The sequence below is a fragment of the Oryx dammah genome, unplaced genomic scaffold (genome assembly GCF_014754425.2).
Source record: "Oryx dammah isolate SB20612 unplaced genomic scaffold, SCBI_Odam_1.1 HiC_scaffold_29, whole genome shotgun sequence".
In the NCBI taxonomy this organism is placed as follows: Eukaryota; Metazoa; Chordata; class Mammalia; order Artiodactyla; family Bovidae; genus Oryx; species Oryx dammah.
Window position 1 is genome coordinate 40739376 of NW_024070213.1, and position 26148 is coordinate 40765523.

At 38.5% G+C, this 26148-nt stretch overlaps 1 protein-coding gene across 8 annotated transcripts in view; it reads left to right on the top strand.

Annotated features, from left to right (window-relative positions):
* Window positions 1-22595, top strand: part of LOC120858536 (retroelement silencing factor 1-like) — a 28823-nt gene extending 6228 nt beyond the window's left edge. For 2 of the 8 annotated variants that reach the window (XM_040234657.1, XM_040234660.1), the window contains exons 3-6: window positions 6089-6151; window positions 13290-18288; window positions 19466-19549; window positions 21857-22587. In XM_040234657.1, coding sequence (XP_040090591.1) covers window positions 13347-18288; window positions 19466-19549; window positions 21857-22023 — 5193 coding nt within the window. In that variant the 5' untranslated portion in view covers window positions 6089-6151; window positions 13290-13346 and the 3' untranslated portion in view covers window positions 22024-22587. Of the gene's footprint in view, window positions 1-2728; window positions 2867-6088; window positions 6152-13289; window positions 18289-19384; window positions 19550-21856 lie in introns of all 8 variants that reach the window. The other 6 variants (XR_005719887.1, XM_040234655.1, XM_040234656.1 and 3 more) reach the window with 6 other exon arrangements.
* Window positions 22596-26148: the final 3553 nt, after the last annotated feature.

A 26148-nucleotide genomic window follows, 5' to 3' on the forward strand; every position in this document is an offset into this window, starting at 1 on the left:
CTTTATTGTATTGATGTGTTACAGGATATTGGCTCTACATTAAAAAAAAGAAAAGTCAGTCTTGTATTTCTGGGATAAGTCCCACTTCATTATGGCATATAATTATTTTTATATGCTGTTATCTTTGTTTTGCTAGCATTTTGTTGAAGATTTTTCCATCTATATTCGTAATAAATTGGTCTGTATAGTTTTACTGTTTGTTTTTTCCACCTTTTCTGTTTTTAGTATCCTTAGTTTTCTTATACATTAAGTCATCATCCCTTGACCTTTTCTCATGACCCCCCACCATTTTACAGTGGACCAGATGTAGGGGCTAAAGATTAATGATCACCAGTTGTTTTTCCCTCAGGCATATGGAACAGAAGTCAATTACTATCCTTTCCTGGATCTAAGAGCTGATAATTTATCAGACCAAGGACACATTCCTCTAAGAACCAGGAATTCGAGACAAAGGATATAGTTTTAGGTTAATGGAGTGGGATGATTGAAACAGGCTGAGGTCTCAGAGTTCCTATACTAACTCCCTAATGATTTCTACCTCAGTATTTTATAGGATGATGCAAATTGATCTCCAGTGGGTCACTGCTTCATTAGGTCCCTAAAGAGTCACTGCCACAAATTCTATCAGATTTTACTCTTTCCTTCTATACAGTCATGTTATTTGACAAAGTGCTGTGGCTCAGGTGCATGGGATTGTTGACTTTATATCACATTCTTTCTCATCTAGCAGAATTTGAATGGCTCCCCCGTGCTTGCTGGAGAAGGAAGACAGTACTTATCAGGGGGTTGGGGGTGCATAGAAGTCATTGATTTACCTTAGACTGTCACCACTGTCTTCAACATAGCTGCAGGTCAAATGAAAATCTTAATTATAAGGACACTTGGAAACTCAGCAGCTGCTTATTCAGGGAGTGGATGTCCTTGGAGCTGTGTCCTTGGGCAAAGGCCTGAAAACATCATCCTATTAGTCATGATTTCTGATGGTTTTCTGATTAAGGGGAAGCAGAACTCTCTTGTATAAATTTTCTAGAATGTAGTTTTGGCTTGAATTTAACTGTTTGCTGGATCTGTCATCCTTTACTTGACCCTGCTGAAGATAAGGTAGATTATGTCCTGTATGTCTCTTCTGGTACTTGGGGGTCTCTTTGCGTCATTAATGTCAACCTCTGGTTTTATAAAATCTGGATCTTAACCCCATGACAACAAAATGCCTCCATGGCAGTTCTTAGAATCCTGTCAACCTGGGACTACTAAAGCAATCACTATAATGTGCCTGTAATGACAGGAATAACTAACAGTAAAAGGTTATATCAGTTGTCCCTTTAGAGGCATTTCATCATAACTTTATGGGAGCTGAATGGTGAACCTTAGTGGCCTCTGGGACATATTGGGAGCCTGGTTATGGCCTGATCATCATCTTGCTGGGGCTTACTGTCTAGTCACCCATACTCAGTGTTAACTAAGTGGAAATATACTTAAATAAGAGGTTGAGTGCCAGAGAATTTGCTTTTGAACTGTGGTGTTGGCGAATATTCTTGAGAGTCCCTTGGACTGTAAGGAGATCAAACCTAAAGGAAATCCTAAGGAAATAACCCTGAATATTCACTGGAAGGACTGATACCAAAGCTGAAGCTCCAGTACTTTGGCCAACTGATGGGAAGAGCTGACTCATTAGAAGAGACCCTGATGTTGCGAAAGATTGAAAGCAGAGAGGACAAGGGGACAACAGAGGATGAGATGGTTGGAGGGTATCACCGACTCAGTGGACAGGAGTTTGAGCAAACTCTAGGAGATGGTGAAGGACAGGGAAGCCTGGCGTGCTGCAGTCCATGGGGTCGCAAAGAGTCAGACACCACTGAGTGACTGAAGAGGGCATCTGATTGAGTTGACCTGTGCTTCTGAATCCCGTTTGGAGCTGGATACCTGAAAGACTGGAGAGCAGGGATGGACGTGAACAGCTTCACCTTGGTGCTCTGGTGACCTTTCTTTTGTAGGGCCTCACAGGAAAGCTTTGTTTAATCTCAGGCCACTGATACTTTGACCGGACACCCCACAGGTCCTCCTGGTACAAACATTGATAAGCAGCTTCCTGAAAAATGGCACAAGGTGATTCTCTCTGCCTCCCTCGATTCAGTTGCACCAAAGACTTGATGGCCTCCTTCCCTTTGGGGTATAGCTGCAGGCTATGAAATGACTGCAGTTTAGAATTCTCAGCAGTCTGTTTTCTCATCCACCTCTGTATTGCCTTATGGGCCTAAGGACACTGATGTTGGTTTTGCTATTTGCATTAGAAAAAACACTTCATAAGAATCCATTCAGTCTTAATCTGCTTTCCTTCTGCAGCAGTGTAGAAAGCCAGCCTAAAAGCTGGGACAGTGGGACTTCCAGCCCTGCCAGCCCTGGCCCTTCTGCTTGGGACTGCTTGGCTTCATGCATTTGTTGTAACCATTAAATGTGACAGTGCATTCAAAGCATTCAGTACAGTTCATAACATAAATTTCAAAGGTTATTAGCTCTTACTATTTATAGAGTTGTATTATAAAATGTAAAATCTAGAATAGTCTATTCTTGAAAGCCTAATTCAAGGACAGGGATACAAAAAGCCAGACCTGAAATAGCTTGAGTAAATCTTGATGCTTTAGAATTCCTAGGAAGTGGGTTTTATATTTGCTGGTATTTGTGGTTTCGTTGAGTTTTTTAAAAGTATCTATACCTTTTTCCATTGCAGATCAGTTTTTAAATGAAAAATACTAGTTTTCCTCAATTTAACCACATCAGGGGACTCTCCAAAGAAACAGAAGCAGAATGAAAGCCATAAGGAAAAGGTCCAATTTAAAATACCAGAACAGATACAAGTGTTTTTGAGGTATGAGAAGAGTATCATATTTTTTTAAGAAATACTATATTTTTGAGGTACTGGAATGCTGACAGATGAAATCATGCAATGTTTATGGTTGACACAGATGTGAAGGGAGGGGTGGAGACTTTCCCGTCTATAACTTTAAATAGGGACTTCTTTAACTTGGTCTTCAGCAGTTATTATTTATTCATTTGACAAACATTTATCAAAGCTTGCTAGACAACTCCTATAGATACGTATCCTTTTAAAAATATTTCTTGGCCACACAGCACTGCATGTGGGATCCTAGTTCCCTGACCAGAGATCCAGCCTGTGACCTCTGCCATGGAATCATGGAGTCTTAACAAGTGAACCCCGGGGAAGCCCTTATATATGCATCTTGTAGGTTACCCTGAAACGGCCTTTTCAAAACCCATCTCTTGATTTTAATAGCTTTATCTTTCACTGTGATAATGTTACAGTTTCTTTGATAAATTAATGGTTACCTTTGCATATAAAATGATTATTCATGTGGTCTAATTTGTCCTCTCATATTCTGTTTCTACTATTTTGTATAACCTAAAGTAGGCCTAGCCATGGGAAACCATAAGAGGTCCATTTCAGTAGAGTTCTTTCTGTTGGCAGTTGTACGTGCTTGTACATAAGATAGGTGTTAATATGATTATTCTTTAAAGGTATGATTTTTAGGTTATTTTTTGGTTTGTAATTTTCTGTGATAAGGCTGATTTTAAAATAAAGGAGGCTTTCCAGTTAAACCATGTTCTTTGCATTGTATGGATATAGAATATTTTTAAAAAATTCACAAGTCTTAATGTTAGTGAGGTCTTCATGAAAATTTTATGTGAAAATCCACAGGCTTTGTTACATTTAGTCTACTGCAGCCATTGACTTCCCTTCTTTTTCCTGCTTCACAAATTGATTTTAATTTTGCAGTTTACAGCTTGCTGTTCACTACTTACTTGGCCATGGATTTTAGTGACTTGCTTTCCTCCCACTTTTTCTCACACCAAGTAATATTAATAATATGTAAGATTTAAATGTAGGGATTGTCAAAGCTAAATTTTTTTTTTAATTAAGAAATTTGAAAGATTTTCTTTTTGTGTGATGACACACAGAACATTTCCATGGATTCTCTTTGAAATAGAGGAGTATATGAATTACGACTGTGAACCAACCCCCGCCAGTGTAGACCCTAGCACTTTATCAATATCAACACACCCGCACTGCTTGCCTCCCCTCCTGGTGAGGGCCACCTCACCTTATCAGCATCAACAGATTAATAGTGCTTGTTCTCCAAACTGTAAAACCGACATTCAGATGGGTGGGTTAGTAGAGCCAAACTTTGTGCCAGCTATATCAAGGATCATTATTTAGGGCTTGCTAATTTACCTATAGCTAGTCACAGCTAGGAGCATTCCCTACAACAGAGTATAAACATCTAGAGCTAGGTGGCCTGCTGGCAGGTGCACCCATCACTAGACTGCTTGCTGACCCTTTTACCACTTGACAAAAGTACCTGAACTGTTGAATCCAATCTATAGTAACGGCCAGAGAGCAGACAACCTTAAAACTACAAAGCATCCAATGGACAGCTGTGTACTACAACCTAAGGTACTATAGTTTTTTAATTTTTAAAAAATCTCCACTATAAACTAGAAAGGTGGGTGTGTATAGTATGTTCAAAACTCCTATTTCCTTGTGTGTTTTTTTTTCCCTGGCAATTCTGTTCATTATCAAAAGTGGGGAATTGAAGTCTTTGACTTTTGGTGAATTCCCTGTTTTTGACTTGTCTGTTTTACTTACTTTTTAATGCTCTCTGAAGTGCTTATATATAGTTGTTATATATTGGTGGATTGACCATTTCATGGTTATAAAATGTCCCTCTTTATGTAGAGAAAAATTTTTTGTTTTAGTCTTAGCTTTTTTCTGATAATGTATATAGTTATTTTGCCTTTCTTGTGGCTGTTGGCATATCTTTTTTTAGCCTTTTGTTTTGAATCACTTTTATCTTTGAATCGAAGGTATACCTATTGAAATATATAGTTGGCTAGCCCTTTTAAAATAATCTGACATTCTGTCATTTGAATTGTTTAATCCACTCACTTTTAGTGCAATTGTTAATATAGTTGGATTTATATCTGCTGTTTATACGTTTTATTTTCTGTCTCATGTGTTTTTGTTTCTCACTATTTACTTTTGCATTAAGTGAATATTTTCTAATGTATCATTTTAGCTGGTTTAATAATTTTTTCAATGGATATTTAAAAAGTTATTTTATAAAAGCACAAATTACTTTTGAAAGTCATTTTGGGGACTTCCCTGGTGACTCAGTGTTAAAGAATCCACCTGCCAATGCAGGAGATGTGGATTCAGTCCCTGGTCTGGGAAGAACCCACATGCTACAGAGGAACACATGAGAAAGTTTCCATTCGGGCCATGGAAAACATCTTTCACAAATTCTAGAAGTCCTCTGACTAGCCTATGTGCATCACAGCTTTTGAGCCTGTGCTCTGAAGCGCAGGAGCAGCAACTGCCTAGCCCATGCACTGCAGCTGCTTAAGCTTGCAGCCCTGGAGCCCATGCTGCACAAGAGAAGCCACCACAATGAGAAACACAAGCACTGCAACTAGAGAGTAGCCCCTCACCACAAATAGAGAAGAGCCCTTGCAGCAAGAAAGACGTACCATAGCCAAAAACAATAAAGAAAATTATCTTTAAAATCATTTTTGTTTCTATCTTTAAGGGTGTTAAGTAACCATCCTAAAATCTGATTTGTTGTATTTGTGATTTTATATTATTTTAATGCCATAGCTCAAGGTAGCTATGTGGGATCTTAGTTCCCTGACCAGGTATCAAACCCAGGCCCCAAACAGTGAAAGTGTTTTCGTAACATCTGGAACACAGGGAATTCCCAGAGGTAGGATTTTAAATACAGAGATTTGATACTGTAAATACAGATTACATTTACAAAGCTGTGATATAGATTTGGTGATAGTATGGTGGCAGATGGTGCTATTTTTTTTTTTCCCTCTGAAATATAAGCCCCTGAGTAGGGGGATCAGGTTTATGGGTTGGTGTCTCTGGGAGCAGTGAGGAGACAATAGTGGGAAAAATAAAATTACTTTAAAGTTTCAGCAAAATAAAATAGAATTGTTGTATACCTGTTGATGTTTGTATAAACTCAATCCATTGGCTTGTGTGATTCCCGCCCCCCCCCCCCCCCCCCAGATAACTTTGGCTACTCCTGTGCAGAGAGGTTTTTAAAGTTCAGCCTTTGTTGGAATTTGTTAGGTAAGTGCCATGGCTGTCACAAGTTGGGGGTGATCAGAGGGTATGGAGATTTGGGGGCAAAAGTTTTTTTCCAAGAAAAAGTTAAATGATACACCATTGAAATCCTGACTCTGGTAATCTCCATTAAAATATATTTTGAAATATCTAAGAATATATTATATCCAGAAGTAGAAACTATAGTCAGGAAAAAGATCAGAAAACTTTGAACTCCTTCCTTTATGTGGAGGGTGGGTGGCACACCAAGCAGCACGTGGGATCTTGGTTCCCAGACGCGGGATGGAGCTTGCACGCCTACAGTGGAAGTGCAGAGTCTTAACCTTTGGACTCCCAGGAAATTCCCATAACTCCTTCTAATTTAATTAGTTCAATGTTGAGTTTTTCTGTGCCAGCACGAGAGGTGGAGTTGGGGAGGAAATCCGACAACCCCAAACTACTTATAAAGAGCATTTTTCTTCCTACCTGTAGGCTCTTTTGGAGAAGGGATTGGCAATCCGCTCCACTATTTCTTGCCTGGAGAATCCCATGGACAGAGGAGCCTAGTGAGCCACAGTCTGTGGGGTTGCAAAGAGTTGGACACGACTGAGCGACGAATGGTACACTACTATAGGCTCTTTTATTAGTCTGCCAGGACTGCTCTGACAAAATGACCAACGTTTGGTCATTTTTTTTCACCAGCTGAGCTTAAACAATAAATTTCTTACAGTTCTAGAGTCTGGACGTCTAAGATAAAAGTTTCTAGTTTCTTCTGAGGTCTCTCTTCTTGGCTTGCAGACAGCTATCTGTTTATGTCTCCTTACATGGTCTTTTCCTGTGTGTGCATGTTCAGTTCAGTCACTCAGTCGTGTCTGACTCTTTGCGACCCCATGAATTGTAGCACGCAGGCCTCCCTGTCCATCACCAACTCCCGGAGTTCACTCAGATTCACGTCCATCGAGTCAGTGATGCCATCCAGCCATCTCATCCTCTGCCGTCCCCTTCTCCTCCTGCCCCCAATCCCTCCCAACATCAAAGACTTTTCCAATGAGTCAACTCTTCGCATGAGGTGGCCAAAGTACTGGAATTTCAGCTTTAGCATCATTCCTTCCAAAGAAATCCCAGGGCTGATCTCCTTCAGAATGGACTGGTTGGATCTCCTTGCAGTCCAAGGGACTCTCAAGAGTCTTGTCCAACACCACAATTCAAAAGCATCAGTTCTTCAGCGCTCAGCCTTCTTCACAGTCCAACTCTCACATCCATACATGACTACTGAAAAAACCATAGCCTTGACTAGATGGACCTTTGTTGGCAAAGTAATGTCTCTGCTTTTGAATATGCTTTCTAGGTTGGTCATAACTTTTCTTCCAAGGAGTAAGCATCTTAATTTCATGGCTGCAGTCACCATTTGCAGCGATTTTGGAGTCCAAAAAAATAAAGTCTTGCACTGTTTCCACTGTTTCCCCATCTATTTGCCATGAAGTGATGGGACCGGATGCCATGATCTTCGTTTTCTGAATGTTGAGCTTTAAGCCAACCTTTTCACTCTCTCACTTTCATCAAGAGGCTTTTTAGCTCCTCTTCACTTTCTGCCATAACGGTGGTGACATCTGCATATCTGAGGTTATTGATATTTCTCCCAGCAATCTTGATTCCAGCTTGTGTTTCTTCCAGTCCAGCGTTTCTCATGATGAACTCTGCACATAAGTTAAATAATCAGGGTGACAATATACCTTGACATACTCCTTTTCCTATTTGGAACCAATCTGTTGTTCCATGTCCAGTTCTAACTGTTGCTTCCTCACCTGCATACAGATTTCTCAAGAGGCAGGTCAGGTGGTCTGGTATTCCCATCTCTCTCAGAATTTTCCACAGTTTCTTGTGATCCACACAGTCAAAGGCTTTGACATAGTCAATAAAGCAGAAATAGATGTTTTTCTGGAACTCTCTTGCTTTTTCCATGATCCAGCGGATGTTGGCAATTTGATCTCTGGTTCCTCTGCCTTTTCTAAAACCAGCTTGAACATCAGGAATTTTACGGTTCACATATTGCTGAAGCCTGTCTTGGAGAATTTTGAGCATTACTTTACTAGCATGTGAGATGAGTGCAATTGAGCATTAGTTTGAGCATTCTTTTGCATTGCCTTTCTTTGGAATTGGAATGAAAACTGACCTTTTCCAGTCCTGGGGCCACTGCTGAGTTTTCCAAGTTGGCTGGCATATTGAGTGCAGTACTTTCACAGCATCATCTTTCAGGATTTGAAACAGCTCAACTGGAATTCCAACACCTCCACTAGCTTTGTTCGTAGTTATGCCCACAGCGTCCTCTCAAGGAGGTCTTGAAAGCCCGGGCAAGCAAGTGAGCTCAGTAGGCTTCCACGCTCTGAAGAGCTATCCAGAGACAGAAAGAAGGACGTGGGGGACCCAAGTCTCTAGTGGAACAAGGGTATTTTATTAGCAGAAATGCATGCTTATATATCTTCAGTAAAATGATTATTCAGCGGTTAAAAAGAATGTAATTACACCAGTTGCAACAAAATGGATAGTCTGTTAATTACATGGTTGCTGAAGAGAGTCACTGAAGGGAATCTAAGCAGGTGCTCTTTCCTGTGATCTCAGTCATGAGAACTGTGTGCAGCTCCACTCATTCCTGTATTCCAGGAACTGATAAGGAACAGAGAGTCCTTGAGAAATGGCACACAAAGAAAGAAAATGCAACATACTGGATCCCTTAAAGTTAAACGTCCCTGACAAGGATGGAATCTTCTTCAGTAGGACTGATATCCTATTGGATATTTAGAGGAAGAGACACCAGAGCCCACTGCATTGTTTATTTCTGAACTACTGGCAATTTCCTAGTTCCTTCTACAATTTCTAGATTAATTCCACTGTGAATTAATCTGAAATATCCTTCAAAAATGAGATCTGTTTATGGCCTAGCAATATGGTCAATATTGGTAAAAATTCCTTGTGTTCTTGGAAAGAATGTGTATTCTGCAGTTGTTTGACATACTGTTAATATGTTTGAGTCAAATTTGTTTACCCTGTCATTTAATACGGTTGTGTGTGTGTGTACACACATGCACACATGCACTCATTCATGTCTGACTTTGTGATCTCATGGACTGTATGTAGCTCACCAGGCTCCTCTGTCAATGGAATTTTCCAAGCAAGAACACTGGAGTAGGTTGCCATTTCCTTCTCCAGGGGCTCTTCCTGACCTAAGGATTGAATTAATGTCTCTTGTGTCTCCTATATTGGCAGACGGTTGTTTTTTTAACCAGCTGAGCCATCAGGGAAGCCCATTATGGTTACAGATTTGTCCATTTTTTAGATATGTCCATGTAAGTGTTCTGGAGAAGGAAATGGCAACACCATTCCAGTATTCTTGCCTGGAAAATCCCATGGATCCTGGTGGGCTATAGTCCCATGAGGTCGCAAAGAGTCGGACACGACTGAGTGACTTCACTTCATGTAAGTGTTGGTGAGAGTATAATTTATTTCAATCTGTTTGAAAGGCAGTTTGTCACTGATTATGAAAACAATTTTAATGTCTTTTGAATTCACTTGTAGAAATTTCCAGGAACATTTAGCACAAATATAAAAGCATAAATACATGCTTTAGTGTAGGATAGTTTATAAGTACAAAAACCTAAGAAAACCAAATATTCATCAATAGAGAAATGGTTAAATATTGATACACTCATAGAGTGGAATGTTTATGCAGACAGTGAATAGGTATATGTGTAGTGGAATGATAAGATGTCCTAGTTATACGGATGAAAATCAGGCAAACTGTAAGTAGCATGTTTGGTAGGATTCTGTTTTAAAAGAATGAGATTTTATGCTTTGGTGATTTTTATGTATAGAAATTTTCTGAAAGAAAAGTTAACAGTAGTAGATAGCCCTAGGGAGTTAGACACTGGAGATGAACAATAGTAGTAAAGACTATACAGTATATGCTTGATTGTTTTTAATTTTTTTACAGTGATTATGGGTATCTTAGAATAAAGAGCTGGTTAAAATAAATAAATGCAGAAAGTAATTGTCTCTTAAGTGTAGCAAAAAAATTGCTAATTATATTGAGTAGAATGAGTTTGTGTTCAGTTCAGCTCAGTCGCTCAGTCGTGTCTGACTCTTTGCGAGCCCATGAATCCCAGCACGCCAGGCCTCCCTGTCCATCACCAACTCCCGGAGTTCATTCAGACTCACGTCTATCGAGTCCATGATGCCATCCAGCCATCTCATCCTCTGCTGTCCCCTTCTCCTCCTGCCCCTAACCCCTCCCAGCATCAGAGTCTTTTCCAATGAGTCAACTCTTCGCAAGAGGTGGCCAAAATACGGGAATTTCAGCTTTAGCATCAGTCCTTCCAAAGAAATCCCAGGGCTGATCTCCTTCAGAATGGACTGGTTGGATCTCCTTGCAGTCCAAGGGACTCTCAAGAGTCTTCTCCAACACCACAGTTCAGAAGCATCAATTCTTCGGTGCTCAGCCTTCTTCACAGTCCAACTCTCACATCCATACATGACCACTGGAAAAACCATAGCCTTGACTAGGCGGACCTTAGTCGGCAAAGTAATGTCTCTGCTTTTGAATATGCTATCTAGGTTGGTCAAAACTTTTCTTCCAAAGAGTAAGCGTTCTTTAATTTCATGGCTGCGGTCACCATCTGCAGTGATTTTGGAGTGCCCAAAAATAAAGTCTGCCACTGTTTCCCCATCTATTTCCCATGAAGTGATGGGACCGGATGCCATGATCTTCGTTTTCTGAATGTTGAGTTTTAAGCCAACTTTTTCACTCTCTTCTTTCACTTTCATCAAGAGGCTTTTTAGTTCCTCTTCGCTTTCTGCCATAAGGGTAGTGTCATCTGCATATCTGAGGTTATTGATATTTCTCCCAGCAAACTTGATTCCAGCTTGTGTTTCTTCCAGTCCAGCGTTTCTCATGATGTACTCTGCATATAAGTTAAACAATCAGGGTGACAATATACAGCCTTGACATACTCCTTTTCCTATTTGGAACCAGTCTGTTGTTCCATGTCTAGTTCTAACTGCTGCTTCCTGACCTGCACACAGATTTCTCAAGAGGCAGGTCAGGTGGTCTGGTATTCCCATTTCTCTCAGAATTTTCCACAGTTTCTTGTGATCCACACAGTCAAAGGCTTTGGCATAGTCAATAAAGTAGAAATAGATGTGTTTCTGGAACTCTCTTGCTTTTTCCATGATCCAGCAGATGTTGGCAATTTGATCTCTGGTTCCTCTCTGCCTTTTCTAAAACCAGCTTGAACATCTGGAAGTTCACGGTTCATGTATTGCTGAAGCCTGGCTTGGAGAATTTTGAGTGTTACTTTACTAGCATGTGAGATGAATGCAATTGTACAGTAGTTTGAGCGTTCTCTGGCATTGCCTTTCTTTGGGATTGGAATGAAAACTGACCTTTTCCAGTCCTGGGGCCTCTGCTGAGTTTTCCAAATATGCTGGCATATTGAGTGCAGTACTTTCACAGCATCATCTTTCAGGGTTTGAAGTAGCTCAACTGGAATTCCATCACCTCCACTAGCTTTGTTCGTAGTGATGCTTTCTGAGTCCCACTTGACTTCACATTCTAGGATGTCTGGCTCTAGGTGAGTGATCACACCATCATGATTATCTGGGTCGTGAAGATCTTTTTTGTATAGTTCTTCTTGCCACCTTTTGAATAGTATTATTGCCACCTCTTCTTAATATCTTCTGCTTCTGCTAGGTCCATACCATTTCTGTCCTTTATTGAGCCCATCTTTGCATGAAATGTTCCCTTAGTATCTCTAATTTTCTTGAGGAGATCTCTAGTCTTTCCCAATCTGTTCTTTTCCTCTATTTGTTTGCATTGATCGCCGTAGAAGGCTTTCTTACCTCTTCTTGCTCTTCTTTGGAACTGTGCATTCAGATGCTTATATCTTTCCTTTTCTCCTTTGCTTTTTGCCTCTTCTCTTTTCACAGCTATTTTAAGGCCTCCCCAGACAGCCATTTTGCTTTTTTGCATTTCTTTTCCATGGGGATGGTCTTGATCCCTGTCTCCTGTACAGTGTCATGAACCTCATTCCATAGTTCATCAGGCACTCTGTCTATCAGATCTAGGCCCTTAAATCTATTTCTCACTTCCACTGTATAATCATAAGGGATTTGATTTAGGTCATACCTGAATGGTCTAGCGGTTTTCCCTTCTTTCTTCAATTTGAGTCCGAATATGGTAATAAGGAGTTCATGATCTGAGCCACAGTCAGCTCCTGGTCTTGTTTTTGTTTACTGTATAGAGCTTCTCCATCTTTGGCTGCAAAGAATATAATCAATCTGATTTTGGTGTTGACCATCTGGTGATGTCCATGTGTAGAGTCTTCTCTTGTGTTGTTGGAAGAGGGTGTTTGCTATGACCAGTGCATTTTCTTGACAAAACTCTATTAGTCTTTGCCCTGCTTCATTCCGCGTTCTGAGGCCAAATTTGCTTGTTACTCCAGGTGTATTTCTTGACTTCCTACTTTTGCATTCCAGTCCCCTATAATGAAAAGGACATCTTTTTTTGGGTGTTAGTTCTAAAAGGTCTTCTACGTCTTCATAGAATCGTTCAACTCCAGCTTCTTGAGCGTTATTGGTTGGGGCATAGACTTGGATAACTGTGATATTGAATGGTTTGCCTTGGAAACAAAAAGAGATCATTCTGTCGTTTTTTAGATTGCATCCAAGTACTGCATTTCGGACTCTCTTGTTGACCATGATGGCTACTCCATTTCTTCTGAGGGATTCCTGCCTGCAGTAGTAGATATAATGGTCATCTGAGTTAAATTCACCCATTCCAGTCCATTGTAGTTCAGTGATTCCTAGAACGTCGACGTTCACTCTTGCCATCTCTTGTTAGACCACTTCCAATTTGCCTTGATTCATGGACCTGACATTCTAGGTTCCTATGCAACACCGCCAAAAATTTTATTGAGATTTTCCATATTTATTGTTACATCTTCCTTTGCTCTTTCTCTTACGTGAATTGAAGATGAAGCTTTGTCTAGTGTGAGGTTTAAGGAATTTTGTTTGACATGGTCAGCATTAGTAATAAAGGTAAGCTGAGAAAATTATCTTAAAAATTCTGACCATGCCAAACAGCTTTTTAATAAAGAATGTTTATTTTCTACAGATTCCTGGCATTCAAAACAGTTGGCTTTTAACACACTGATACTGCATCAACTTGACAATGAATTGGAATGCAAAACCAGAGAATCTCTCCTTCCCACCACAGTATCCTAAAAAACAAGCATCTTTTGTGGAGCAAGGACTTAGCACAACATCTCAAAGTTCTTTCCATACTGGAAGTAACCAGGAACCATGCCTGTTTCTCAGTAATTCACATCCAGTTTCACAGCCACTGCTCAACATCAGGAATCAGAAGACTCCTCCACAAATCCCTATTTCTGATTTGCATAGTGGAACCATTGTGACTTCACAAACTTCAGTAGAAAGAATAACATATGCAAATGTTAAAGGACCCAAACAACTAAGTCACGATTTGCAGATTTCTTCAGGAGTTACACAGGATGTGTGGTTGAACTCACCAATGGGGAGTTCTACGCTTTCTCATACAGGGGCAACTATATCTCATCAAACTGGTTTTGGAACGAATATACCCAGTGTGCATGCACTACAGAATCAGTTTCTAACATCAGATACTTATTCTATGCAGGTACATGTGATCCCTTCTAATTCTGGAAGAGTTCCTATAACTTACCAAGGAAACCCAAGACTAAACCTACCTTTGTCAGAGCAACAGGTTGATTGGGCACCTCAGCGAGCATCCAGTGGACTGACTTACCAGGATTACAGACCACTTCCAAAGCAATACAATTATTCATCACGAAGCTTTTCACAGGAGCCTACTCTTCAGAAACAAAACCCTATGTCATCTGTATCATTCCAAGTTAAAAATAGTCAATCTCCAAATCCTACACTGACATTTAAGTCAAAGCAGATTGCAGCTGTACCATCATATCAATATACAGTTACTCAAACTGACAAAAGACCTCCTCCTCCTTATGACTGTAGATATGCAAGCCAGTCTTTGCAGAGTACTCCACGTGTTGTTAAACAATCCTCTATGGAAGTTCCTCAGAGTCAAGAAATGCACTTACCTGAAATGAGGAAAGACTTTTGTAGAGACTTTCAACAGCAGTGGCAAAACCTGAATGGAAATTTCAGTATGATGGAAAGTTCCTGTAACTTGAAAGTAAATACCAGTGTCAATCATTCTTTTAATGAACCTGTTAGATCATCTGTGACTGGTGCTCAGGCTCTTGCTCAGAATAATCAGGAGAGAAGAGTGGATTCTCAAAATCTAACTTCAAATCAAGTACTGGATACAAGTGTCACAAAAGAAAAGTTAGTGAGGGATATTAAAACATTAGTAGAAATAAAAAAGAAGTTTTCAGATCTTGCAAGGAAAATTAAAATTAATAAAAATCTCTTGATGGCAGCAGGTTGTATTAAAACACCTAATACCTCTTATAGTGAATCAGCTCAAAATTCTGGATTGTCTTTGAAACAAACTGCCAAAATCCAGTCTGGACCACAGCTAACCCTAGTCAGTCCAGAGACTGTGGAGGATAAACCACCAACAGTAATGGAATCTGCAGAAGAAACTAATAGACTGCATAGTGTGTTGAGTTCCAACCTTCAGGACAGAAATTTTAACCAAGTCAGTTCTGTTTTACTAAATTCTGCCTGTTCAGAAAAGTTGCCAATACCAGAACAAGTCCATGATTCGGAAGCTGTGAATCCTTTAAAGACATCAACTGCTGAGGTAACTCAGGCACCATTAAATAACACCCAGCTTTCATCAGGAAATTTTGTCAGCATTGCACAAAATGTGCCAACAAATTCTGAAATAACTTTTCTTCCTCATTCTACATCATCTGAGGAATATATTTCAAAATATCCAAATAAAAATAGGCTAATTCTCAGTCTACTTACTTCTGGAGGTAAAACTCAGAAGAAATTATTAAAAGATAGTAGTGAATGTATTCAAGATTCTAAACTGCATAATTTTGAAATGAATCCAAATACTGAAAACACTGGTAACCAACTGAAAACCATGGAAAATGTAAATCCTCCAAGGACTTGTAATATAAATGCCAAAATTGCAGACACTTCTCGCTTTGAGTATAAATCGTTTAATGGGGTGTCTAACAGTGGCTCTCCCTTTTCCATGGAATTGCTAGCAACATGTCTGTCTTTGTGGAAAAAGCAACCTTCAGAACCTACCAAAGAAAAACAGGATAATGAGTCAAAAACAAACACAACAGCCATTGCAGTTTCAAAGCCTGCACCCATCTGTGAGAGTAGTCCATTTTCACCTGTGGGAAATTCTCAGAATAAGATAGTAAACACTTCACAAGAAACTATTTCATCAGTGGTAGCACAAAATTATGAGTCTTCAGGAACAACTACTACAAAAGGGATTGCTGTAGTATCACCCTTAATTCTTTCAGATGTCAATACATTGTCTGTCAAAGATACATCTGAAGCTTTACCTGAAACAGCATATCCAGTTATTAAAGAAGGCAGTGTTTGTAGCTTACAAAATAAATTGACAGAAAATACTGCTGCTTTGAAGATTAATGTTAATGAACCAGTAACAAGTACTACAGGCATCACGATTTTCCCACTAATTGAGGACAAGCAAAGTCAGTCAACTAATACTAATTCAGAAAGCATACCTAATACCAATCAAGGAAAGCACAGTGAATCAGAACCAGATATCCAATGTCCTGTGAGTGATCAGCAAGCCTCATATATATCAGAGAACAGTAGTAGTGTGTGCAGTGATGTATTACAGATTGGCAGTATTTGTTCTCTTGTTGAAGGTGATACCTCTTATGATTCCCAAATAGCAGAGATATTCAACTTGCTCCCTTTGCAAAAAGTTGAGTCACAGAAACCTCTACCCAATCACCAAATGATGAATAGTAGACAACAAAATGAACATTTCACTGAAAATAAAGACTTTGTCTTTAAAAAAGATGAATTTGTGCAGTGCACAGATGTTTCAAATAAAATAACAGACCAGTCAGAATCACTGCAACCTCCAGCACTGTCGCCTTTGAAATGTGTTGAAGCAAAGAGTGGAATTCTAAAGGAAAGCAGTTTGGAGCATATCACTGAAAATGAAAACATGGGAAATGATACATGTTCATCAGCTGCTATTCAGCAGGATAGTTACCCTCAGGAAGCTGATTTGTCCTGCAGTTATACTGAACAGGATCCTACAACAGATGAAAGTCTCCATGATAAGACATCTGTCTTATACCTACATGATCAGCTGTCAGAACTTTTAAAAGAGTTTCCCTATGGTATCGAACCTGTGAACATGCATGAAAGTTCTGTGGTACAGCAGATGGCAGACCAAATCTCAGAAGCTCAAACTTGTGGTAAAACTGATTGTGACTCCAAAGGTTCAACAGACCAGATACAAATTACAATATTAAACACAGATCAGATGAAAGAATTGTTTCCTGAACAGGACGATCAACCCAATGAGGTTGACAAATTGACAGAACCTCAGAAAGAAAACCCTGTAACAAAGGAAGAGAACCAGTGTGACCCACAGGCACGCGGAGTGGAAGAACATTGTGCTTCTGTACCATTGGATTCGGAAAAAGATGATATCCGTTGCTGTGCTTTGGGATGGCTCTCTATGGTTTATGAAGGAGTACCTCAATGCCAGTGTAATTCCATTAAGAAGTCAACTTCAGAAGAAAAAAAACAGACAAATCCATGTTCTTCAGAGGCCAAGAGTTATAAACAAGGAGAGAGAACCTCTGACAGAGATGTTCCTGTTGCATTTAACAGTCCTCCAAATAATCCTCCAAAGATTCCTCTGACTTGTCCAGTTGAGAAAAAACATTTTCCTGAAACAAAGCAAAGCAGCAATATAAAAGACAAATCCAAAACAGAAAGTAACAGTTCACTAAGGACAGAGCAAGAATTATCCAGTCAACTTTTATCTAAAGGTGATAAAAAACTGGATTCTTTGCAGAGTCACAAAAGAAAGCGAAATCTGCAATTTCATGAGGCAACTTTTCCTTCTGCTAATAAAATTACAAAATTTTCCCAAGAGAGCCCGCAGAGGAAGTTCATGGCACAAAACTTAGGGCCACTAAAACCAAAGATGAGTTTTTTGACAAGCAAAACTAAAGATTTGAATATGAAGAATGGTTCTTTGGTACAGGCAGTATCACCAGAAAAGAGAAAATTGAAATCGGGAGGCTCTAAACAATCTTTGGAAGAAAGGAAATTAGATGAAGGGATCATACTTGATTCAGAGATAAAGAGGAAGAAACATGATAAACAAGAGCAGAATAAAAATGTAGGAGGTGGTGCATTTAAATTCTGTAATTTTTCAACCCCAAATGAAAGAGCTTGGATTAAAGAAAAGACAGTATCAAATGTTAAATCCTCGGGCTTTAAAGATAGCTCATCTAAAATGAATAGAGTTCTATCACCAAAGGAGTATTTATCAAGGCAGAAGCATAAGGAAGCATTGAAGAAAAACTATCTGAAAAATAGTGATTCTCAGCATATGAGGCCCAGTAAACTTTCTGTGCAAGTGGAAAGTTGTGGGAAATCAAATGAGAGACCCAATGGCAGTGTACAGACCTGCAAGGAATCATTAAATATCAGTACAGGCCATGGTAAAAGCATCAAAACCCATCATTCCAAAGAGTCTAAAACATATATTTCAAGGAATATTAAAGGAACAGTTGGTGGAAAGCAGTCTGATAAAATGTGGATTGATAGAACCAAGCTAGACAAAAATTTAAATAATATAAATAATGAGGGTGAATTAAGCCAAATGTCTTCCCAAACAAAGGATCAAAGGAAGCTGTATCTGAACAGAGTTGCATTTAAATGCACTGAACGTGAGCGCATTTGTCTCACAAAATTAGACAATTCACCCAGGAAGCTTAAAGAAAAAAGACCAGAAAGTAAATCTAAGAACCTATTACCTGTGAAAGATACCACAGAAAAACTAAGCATGCTGGAGTTTAAATTATGTCCAGATGGAGTGTTTAAAAGTACAAACACTGTTGAAGACCAGAAGGATCTGCCGCACACACCTAGGAAGGAGCAAGCCCCTGTGCAAGGTCCAGTATGACTTTTTTTTGCTGGTGTCTGCAAAAGTGTAAAGCATTGTAGGTCAGCAAGTGGCAGAGCACCTCCCTTGGGTAGCTAGGAAACACTTAAAATTATTTTGCGTTTACTGAGGTTTTCTCAGTATGTTGATAGTTCATTGGTCAATATTTGTTTTAAAAGTTTTGCCCCACTTGTAAATTATATTACATGCACATTAATGACAAGGTTTATAAAGTTTGCAAGGTTTTCCAAATACAAAAGATCTCCCTTTTCACTAAGGAGTGAAGAACATGCTTTGAGCAGTTATAAAAGTATCAAGTATACATTATTTTAAGTCTTGCTTTTTGTTCAGTTCTTTGGGCTTACAGTTTCAGACCCCCAGTGATTTTGAAGTTTTGGTCTAAATAGTAATAGCTGCAATTGTTAATGAAGTCTTTTTGTATATACAAAAGTAGTTTGACTTCTTGCCATCTTTGAGTCAGTTGATGACTATTATATCACTAAGGTTAAAGTGGTACCTTCTCATATACCCCAGAATGGCAATCATGACTGTTCATTAGCTGAAGGATAGAATTCTTAACACAGTGCAAGATGGAAGGAGAAAATAGGGGACTCAATAAGGAAATATTTAAGGGTAGTGGTTAGTATATGCAAAACATTGTGTTGAGGAAACCCAGATTGGAAAACTAAAGGATTTGAATGGAAATCTTAGTTTCTCTTGCACTGTTCAGACAGTGTTGGGGTGTATAACGTTACAATGAATAACTTACTTTTTCTTAGAAGGTGTATGGATATGTGAGTATATAGAGTATAAATTTGTGTTGATTACACTTGGTTCTTAAAACTAGATTATTAGAATCTGAGAACCTGATTGTAACAGAAACATTGGGTGTAGGTACAGCAGTGTCAGAGATATGTTCTGTGTCATGCCTTTAAGTACATTGACATGTGTTGGTGTTCAGTCCAGGTGAGAGAAACATAATTACATTATGAAGATAAACTTTTTAATTGTGAGATTCAGTCACCTCATACGGAGAAAGCATTTTTCCAGGCCCTTTTTAGAGTTAATGTGTGAGTATACCTAATGCCTTCTAAAATCTGTTTTAGGCTTACATGGTTTTCCTTCATTATAGTACTAGAAGAGATGAGTAGCAAAGTCTAGAGATCTGAAAATGAATATTTAAATAGTTTCAGGAATAAAAAGTACAAAAGAAGACTGGTTAAAATGTGTGACTGAGGAGAAAAGGATGCCGGAAGCCAACCAAGAAATAGGTAAAACTATCTATTTGAAGTTTTTATTTTACTTATCTGACACTCATATCTAAGCTGGATTATAGTTCTGAAACTATCGTGAAGCTTGGTTTTTATCCATATTTCTTTTAAAAAATGATTCAGTGTTTGAGTAGTGGGAAGACATTCTCCTATGTTTTCTGTCATGCTTTGGACATAAAAGTAGTGATCTGTTTCCTTTTAAGAAGAAAATTCTCCCCTTGACTTAGGCAAGGGGTTGGCATACTTTTCCTGTGTAAACCATGCCCAATAAATATTAGGTTTTGCGAATCATGTTTCCTAAATACTAGACTCTAACGTTAATGATAACATGAAAAAATGACTAAAATAACAAATGAATATGGGCTATGTTCCAATTAAAGTTTACTAAAAGTTGTATAGGCTGGGCTTGGCCCACAGGCCTATTAGCCTACCCTCAGTTAGATTTATTTGCAAATTAATTTAATTTTCAAAACCAAGTAGACAAAGATTCGTATTTATCAGTGAGAGGTTAGATCATTTGATTAAAGTTACATAGCAGCAATAAAGAGAAGCAAGAGAGGAAGTGTGACAAAGGTTTATTATTGTTGTTAGTTGCTAAGGTGTGTCCAACTCTTTTGCAACCTCATGGATGATAGGCTACTAGGCTCCTCTGTCCATGGAATTTCCCAGGCAGGGATACTGGAGTGGGTTGCCATTTTCTTCAGGGAATCTTCCAGACCCAGGGATCGAACTCATGTCTCCTGCATTGGCGGGTGGATTCTTTACTGCCGAGCCATCAGCGAAGCCCACAGAAGAGTTAAAAAACAAATATATATAAACAGGCATGTATAATTTGAGTCTTCTACATTGAAGATGTGTACAGGAAAAAAATTCAGCTGAATCGAATCGAAAGAAAAAGGAATGAAGTCTTAATTAGAATAGGAAGACAATGGAAAGTGCAAAAAATTAGTGAGAAAGTAGAAAACACACTCCTAAAGTTGGAACACAGACATGAGAAAGATGTAAATGGGTGTGGCAAGTGGGGCAAGAAAGGTCTTTGGAAGTGGGAGGGGACACAGCTTGCCTCATTGCCTCAGAGATGAGAGGCATAACTGGAACCTGAGTCCGAAAATACTCAGAAGACAGACACATTCGCAGAGTGACCAGAGAGGCTCAGGAAACGTCATGAGCAAAATGACAGACAAGAAGATAACTGCAGACAGGATGAGCAATAAACAGTGAAGGTGGGACATCAGTGCTCAGGTTCATGATGAAAAAGACACAAACCAGGACCCAGAGAAGAGTTGCACGCAGCAGGGTGAGAGGAAGGCTAAGAAACAAGTTTGGAGCTCTGTCAAAAGTCTAATGAGACTTAAGGAAATCATGAAAAAGCATACCAAGATGAGGCTAGAGAACTAGAACAAGCTTAAAGCAAAGGTTGTCAGTTCTTAAAGATGGCTATAAAAAATACATTTTAGATAAGTGACAGTAAATTTGGTGGCAAAGGTTGGCATGTAAATGGAGCAAGTGGTGAAACTGTCAGGCTGAGGTAGAGGAGATGACAGAATCCAGTGGAAAACCACTTAGAGCCCACCTCAAGGATCAGCATTCAGGACAGAAAACTAATGTGGTCAGAGAAGAACTTGAAACATTACTCTGTTACCAAAAAATGAAGAATAATAATTAAGAGGACAGAGTACTTGACCCATCCAGGCTGAAAGAAGTAAAATAGGACTTTTAATCCAGAAAGGAATGGCTAGAGCAGGAAGGCAAAGTATAGGGACTCAGAATTGTAATAGCTTCTCAGATAAAGAGGTACATTTTAAAATGCACAGAAAAAGGAATAATAGCTGGCTAGGCCCATCACAAAAAGGATAGTGAGACTAATCATAGCACTGTAATTGAAAGAAACAGAAATACAGATATTTCTTAGAATACCTGATGCATAGTAAGGCCAGAATATGCAAACTGTACTCCTATGCTCTCTTTGGAACTGGCTTACCTTGGTTCATTTTATATTGCTAGTTTAGATGGCTGTTAGGAAAGTCACATTCTTAATAGTATGCAAATGACAATAGATTTTACTGGGTAGGGGTATAGGTAAAGGAGAATAGCTCTGGTCAGTGAAGATGGGGATGGGGTAGTAAATGGCGCCTAAAGGAGAGGCAAGATGTCCTGTTCATATACTTTATAATTCTATAGGTAAAGAGCCATTGTTTGTTACACTTCACTCTTTATTGCAGATAAGAATGCATGTTTTCCCTCTCTATATTGATTGTACTGGTCACTAACATTAAGAGTAACAAAGTAAAATTTTTGTTTCCTTAGATGATAATGTTTTGGCTAATTCAAGGCTCTCCAAGAGAAACTGCAGTGCAGATGGATTTGAGATACTACAAAACCCAGTAAAAGATTCAAAAGCAATGTTTCAAACCTACAAAAAGCTGTATATGGAGAAGAGAAGCAGAAGTCTTGATAGCAGTCCTTTAGAATAATTTTGAGACTTTAATTCTTCTGGTGGTTCTGTAATTACCACCAGAAAAATTCTGTTAAATATTTTTCTGGAAATACTCAAGATTGCCATGATAAAATTTCTGAGTCTGGTTACCCCTTAAGTTATACATATCATTGAAATTAATTAAATTGGCTTAAGAACCTTATTTTGTGGGTAGCAGACATAAGAAATAGGTGGTATTTGTCAAGGAAACCATAAGCTATTGAATTCTGACATTATTGAACCAAGTGTACCATTATCTTAAAAGAAATTTTTATACAAATCTTGTTTTGAAATGCTAACTATCCATCCTAAGGGAGATTTGTTCCTTATTTAAGGACTAGTTTATTTCCTCTGGGACTGTATTTTTGTTTTTAAAACTTTCTAGCAAAACTTATTTTTTCAGAAATGCTCACTGTGAATGTCGAAGTATATTCTTTAGTATTTTATACTGAATTGTTAACTTTTTGTCGGAAGTCTTGTTTTATACTTGTTAAACTGAATACAGTTTTTGGAATAATGTTTAAACATTACTTTTCATACTTGAAATAAACATTTATTTTTTAAAAACTAGGTTGGAAATGGTTTGATTTTAATTTTGTTGCCTATCCTCACAGCAGCACATTTTAGAAAGGTGTTTTTAAAAGAAATGTTAAATGTTTTCAGGTTTATTCAGAAGAGGAGCAAAAATTTTTCTAGGTTTAGGAAATTTCAAGGAAGGCAAAATAAAATTCTTCAAATGTTTCTGGGCTTTACTCTGTTTGACAACTAGAAGTAAAAAATTTGTTTTCATGAAACCTTAATGTTACAAGATTTTAAAAATATATTTTAAATTTTTTTCTGGGAGTAGGGAGAAATGGAATATTCATTGAAAGTACTGATGCTGAAGCTGAAGCTGCATCTTGGCCATCTGATGCCAAGACCTGAGTCATTAGAAAAGACCCTGATGCTGGGAAAGATTGAAGACAGGAGGGAAGGGGGGATGACGGAGGACCTGGTGGTTTGATGGTATCACTGATTGAGTAGACATGAGTTTGAGCAAGCTCCAGGAGATGGTGAAGGACAGGGAAGCCTGGTGTGCTGCAGTCCATGGGGCTGCAGAGTCAGAAATAACAGAGCAACTGAAAAACAAGGGAGAAATGGGGAGTTACTTAATTGATGTATAGTTTCAGTTTTGCTAGTGTCAGTATTCTTAGCACTGCAGAAATATGCACTTTAATAAACATCTGTGAGGTGGTAACTCATTTTTCACAAGTTTTAACAATACTTTCTGAAGAGTTCAGAAGATGAGGCTTATCAAAATATTAAGCAGCATGCTTCCATAGGAAAAGTCACTGTGCTCATCCTGAGTTTAAATGTCAATAGAAGTTTCCATTAGAAAAGCAAAGTTGTAAAATGGCATCAGTTGAGGCAATGCAATAGTTCCAGACTAATAGTGGTCCTCATGTTGGTCATTGTGTTCTTTACAGCTGGGATCTCTCCAAAAAAAGTCTCCCTTAAGAATGTCTTTGATAAAGTAATGCAAGTTATTAAGTCTCAACCCCTGAATATACATCTTTTAAATGTCCCAGGTGATGAAATAGCAAGCACATATGAACTATATACATTCCAGAATGATGTAAAGCAAGAGAGATAACAAAAGCAATGGTGATGTTATGGTCATTGAGAAGTAGTCCCATGGAACATCATTTTTACTTGAAGTCATCTGACATGTTTGTCTCAAACTACATCATCCTGATAATTCAACGTGAATAAAAGTATTTGTTGTCAGTGATAAAATTTAAGCTTTCAAAGAAAAATTGGGATTTGGGGAATTTTTTAAATCTAAGACTGTGCATTTGATAGCATCCCACTACCTGGACGCATACTCAATTCAATGAGAATATTAATGAACATAAGTATTTTTGATACTATACACCAAAGTGCCAGTATTTGGAACATCTATATAGCTTAGTGGACCAATATTTCTGATGACCAATGCAAAAAGAGAAAGAGATCCATTCAAAATGCCAGGTAGACCAGTGGATTTTAATAAAACTGTGTGAAAATTTCTTTATGGTATCAGCTTCTTACCAGCTGAGAAATAAAGCTAAATTCATTGCCACTAAGTCTTTATGAAACAGTTGCTTGTCAACTTTTGATACAGTATCAAGAATGATGCATGATTATCTGAAAAGGCTGTGAACACTATATAAAAAACTATATTTGAGATTGGATTTTGTTGATGTCAAGACAATATATCTGAGCAACAGAAGGTACAAGTAAACTAGAGAATTCAGTTGTATGCTATAAAGTTAGATTTGCAAAAATGTAAAACAATGCTTTTCTCAAATTTGTTTAGATAATTATTTTTTGTAACTTTTTTTTTCTTTTGGCTGTACCACTCAGCATGCAGATCTTAGTTCCCCAACTGAGGGAGCATAGAGTCCTGATCTCTGGACTTCAAGAGAAGTTCCAAAATGTTATTTATTTAATCATGTAATGGAGTTACTTTTAAATGAAAAATGCTTTTAAAAATGTGTTTCAATTTCTCATAGATTAAATTTTGAAAAACATCTGTTGAGTTTCCTCAGTTTTTAAGATTGTAAAAAAAAAATCTCAGTGGCTAAAGTGATTCTGGAACAAGCACAATTGGATAAGTTTGGTCTCACCTCTATCAAATAACTTGCAAATATTTTTCTCAAATCAGGTAAGATATTTAGAGTTGCACATGTGTACTTAACAGTGTTGAGGGACTTCCCTGGTGGTTAAGTGGCTAAGGCTCCTTGCTCCCAAAATAGGGGTTCTGGGTTCAATCTCTAGTCAGGGAACTAGATCCCACACACTGCAACTACGTTCACATGCCTCAGCTAAAAATCCTGCGTGCCACAACTAAGGCCCTGGCATAACCAAACAAGTAAAGAAATATCTATTTTTTAAATGTTCAATTGGCTGCTGTCACTATTTTTTGTTTAGAATTGACTGGCTTGATCTTGTTATCCAAGGGACTCTCAGGAGTTTTCTCCAGTACCACACTTAGAAGTACCAATGAATAATTAATGACATTGAATTTCAGCAGAGAATCAAAGAAGACTGCACTGACTTAGTAAAGAGAAATTCAGTCTGTTAAGTGTTATGAGGTTCAGGGCAATTGTGTGTAGAATATTACTTTATGCATAATACAAAGAAAAACCCCCAGGGAAAGAAAGGATGAAGAGGTCCTTCAGGAAGAAGGGAATTAAAAAAATAGAAAGTAGGATGCAAGAGTGAAAGATAAATCAATAAATACCCACCTAAGGAATGATGCTAAAGCTGAAACTCCAGTATTTTGGCCACCTCATGCCCCTCTGCCAACAACACAAGAGAAGATGCTACACATGGACATCACAAGAAGGTCAACACCGAAATCAGATTGACTATATTCTTTGCACCCAAAGATGGAGAAGCTCTATACAGTCAACAAAAACAAGACCGGGAACTGACTGTGGCTCAGATCATGAACTCCTTATTGCCAAATTCAGACTTAAAAGAAAGTAGGGAAAACCGCTAGACCATTCAGATATGACCTAAATCAAAGACCTAAATCAAATCCCTTGTGATTATACAGTGGAAGTGAGAAATAGATTTAAGGGTCTAGATCTGATAGACAGAGTGCCTGATGAACTATGGAATGAGGTTCGTGACATTGTACAGGAGACAGGGATCAACACCACCCCCATGGAAAAGAAATGCAAAAAAGCCAAATGGCTGTCTGGGGAGGGCTTAAAATAGCTGTGAAAAGAAGAGAGGCGAAAAGCAAAGGAGAAAAGGAAAGATATAGGCATCTGAATGCAGAGTTCCAAAGAATAGCAAGAAGAGATAAGAAAGCCTTCTTCAGTGATCAATGCAAAGAAATAGAGGAAAACAATAGAATGGGAAAGACTAGAGATCTCTTCAAGAAAATTAGAGATACCAAGGGAACATTTCATGCAAAGATGGGCTCGATAAAGGACAGAAATGGTCTGGACATAACAGAAGCAGAAGATATGAAGAGGTGGCAAGAATACACAGAAGAACTGTACAAAACAGATCTTCACGGCCCAGATAATCATGATGATGTGATCACTAATCTAGAGCCAGACATCTTGGAATATGAAGTCAAGTGGGT